The sequence below is a fragment of the Pundamilia nyererei genome, unplaced genomic scaffold (assembly GCF_000239375.1).
Source record: "Pundamilia nyererei isolate P.nyererei 1_Seehausen unplaced genomic scaffold, PunNye1.0 scaffold00089, whole genome shotgun sequence".
NCBI classification, from domain to species: Eukaryota; Metazoa; Chordata; class Actinopteri; order Cichliformes; family Cichlidae; genus Pundamilia; species Pundamilia nyererei.
This window is the reverse complement of record NW_005187490.1, coordinates 2,004,568-2,006,989: the sequence shown is the minus strand read 5'-3', so window position 1 is coordinate 2,006,989 and position 2,422 is coordinate 2,004,568. Positions and strand designations below refer to the sequence as shown.

Below are 2,422 nucleotides of genomic sequence, written 5' to 3'. Positions count from 1 at the left end.
GTTCTGGGACCCTGCCAGTCAGTAAGAGGAAGAAAGGATTTTGAACCATTGGACATTTGAAGAATCCCCGCATGAACTTCACAAGGACTAACGGCTGCTCCTCTCTCTGTTTGCCCCTCCTCAACCACCTCCCACACCACACACCTCGCTGTTGAAATCACATTAATCAGGAAGTGTCCTCCCACTCTGTGTGCTCTCAGCAGCCTGATGGACTCCTCCACAGAGCTGATGCTCAGGTCCAGAAGAGACCAGGCTACCACAGAATGTAGAAAACAAAGGCTGGTTGTCCTCATCCATCCCTCTGAAACATTCCTCCCACTGTTACTGAAGTGCAAAAAGTGCCAACGTTAATATTTTACTTGAGTCACCTGAGCGCCCAGGAGGATCCGCTCTGCTGGCAGATGGCGCGCCATCCCAACCTCCCGGACCCTCACAGTGTATGTGTGGAAGGCTGTTGATCATTCCAGCGCAGGTACAGGAAGCTTCACATTGGCTCTAGTCACCACAGAGACTGAGATTCCATTGGCTGACAAACAGCAGCTGGTTGCTATGGTAGCCATGAAGATTGGTGTACATGTACTGGTAACCATGGACAACACTGTAACTATAGAGGAGCAGGAGGGAGGCAAGGACTATAAAGACAATATAAGCACCCTTTTGTCTGCGCACCGCTGTTTTACTTCAGTGTGTTAGCTTTATCGCAACTCCTCTGTCTGCCTTTACAGGATTTTGTTGGTGTGGGGTCTTTCAGAGGTGGCAAGAGAAGGGCTCTGAAAGAGCTACAGAGCTGCATTACCTCAGTTGGACTGTGCCAGTATGAGTACATCAGAATGTAAGAACCTGTTCCCAGGCAAAGCACAAGAATCAGCAGTCTGTTCCCGCTCACACATTGTCCATGCAGGGCAACAGCTTGGAGCAGTCAGCTGTTGTGGGCAGACTGTGTGTAGGGAGGAGGATGAAGACAATAAGCTGAAGCTGATTAAAGGAAAAATCCACCCTCAAATACCCCAGTTAGATGCATAGATCTTCTATATGAGCTTTCATGTTCATGCTATTTCAGGCTCTTTTTTTTTTTTTCTTCTTCTTCTTTTTTTGGTTTTTAAGTGGTTGAAATGTTCACATTTTATCCAGTTGGTGTTAGCCTACATTTCTCCAGAGAGCAGATAAATGCAGGTTCAGAATAAACGAGAACAGAATGATCTGTGACTTATTTTCTTTAGATGTGCAGTAAAGTACTGAGCCTGCTCTGAGCCTGAGCAGGCTCCTGTCAGATTTACCACCAGGCCTCATGTTGAGGTTACACCCAGGGAATGCAAACGCATTTGTCTTTGAGAAACTCCACACGATGATGAGTCTACAGGCTCAGTCTGGACTGCACTGAACACTTAGCCGAAGTGCGGCGGCCCTCAGTTTTCTCACATTCAGTCTCAGCTACAGGTGGGCCCGATGTGAAGTTTGTCATGGCCTTTGGTCAAAACTCTGCTCATGGCCAGCCTGGCTCGTGGCATTTTGCCCACAGCTGGGCCGCACAGCCACCGCCGGTGCTGTGACTGAGCCCTTAGTCCTAGAAGCAGCCCGGATTTGGGCCAAATGTGTCTGCTGTCAGAGAGCTGCTGCACTACATCAGATCCATCACGTCAGAGGATGAGCACAACAAGTGAGCCAATTCACTGCTCTTTAAATATATGCTCAGTCTGTAGCCAGTACAGTGTTCTGATCCCCCTCACTGCCATCTGTCTACGTTCCTCAAGTAGGACCATAGCTGAGCTTAAAGAAAGCTATGTCCACGAGTATTGTCTGCGGACCTACTGCAGTGTTTCAGGGTGGACTTTTCGTCTGTCTTCTCACTGTGTTATGAGTTTTTTCCTGAATGTGACACAGTTCAGATGAGGTGTATGGGTTTGTCTAAATTATTGGACTTTTTACAGTTTGGTGGGGAACCTCACCAGGGTTCAAGGCGAAGGCAGTGGCAGTCCAGAGTAGTGTGCAGCAGAGGAGAGAAAGCGGTTTACTTCAGGGGTTTTCTTTTCCATCCAGTACAGTGTCTTCATCTGTGATGTCCATGCATTTCCAGAGCTGTGATGTGTGACTTGAGTTGGAAAAAGGGTTTGTTTAGGGTGCTCTGTGATTCTTTTTCTTTGGAGCCTTTACCAGTCAGGGGCAGATGTTATAGTCTTAGAGAGAAAATGTGTCACCTCTCCAGGTGTCTTTTATTTTTGTAAACCAAAATGGTTTTTATTGAAATTTCTGTTGTTGCACCTTTTTATCCCGATGTGTTACTTAATAGATGTTAAATGTGCCAAATAACTGTTGCTGATCGAGTGGAAGCCTCCTTTTCTCAACTTTTCACACCTCTCACTACCAGGTCTGGTACAGTCACACGCGCACACACACACACTCACACTCTCACAAACACAACAAT

The 2,422-nt window shown here is 47.0% G+C and overlaps 1 protein-coding gene across 1 annotated transcript in view; it reads left to right on the top strand.

Moving 5' to 3' along the window:
- The window catches only part of grk3 (G protein-coupled receptor kinase 3), a 72,046-nt gene extending 71,210 nt beyond the window's left edge, over positions 1–836 (top strand). Inside the window, exons 22-23 of the mRNA XM_013912401.1 lie at positions 468–582; positions 726–836. Coding sequence (XP_013767855.1) covers positions 468–582; positions 726–836 — 226 coding nt within the window. The remainder of the gene's footprint in view (positions 1–467; positions 583–725) is intronic.
- Positions 837–2,422: the final 1,586 nt, after the last annotated feature.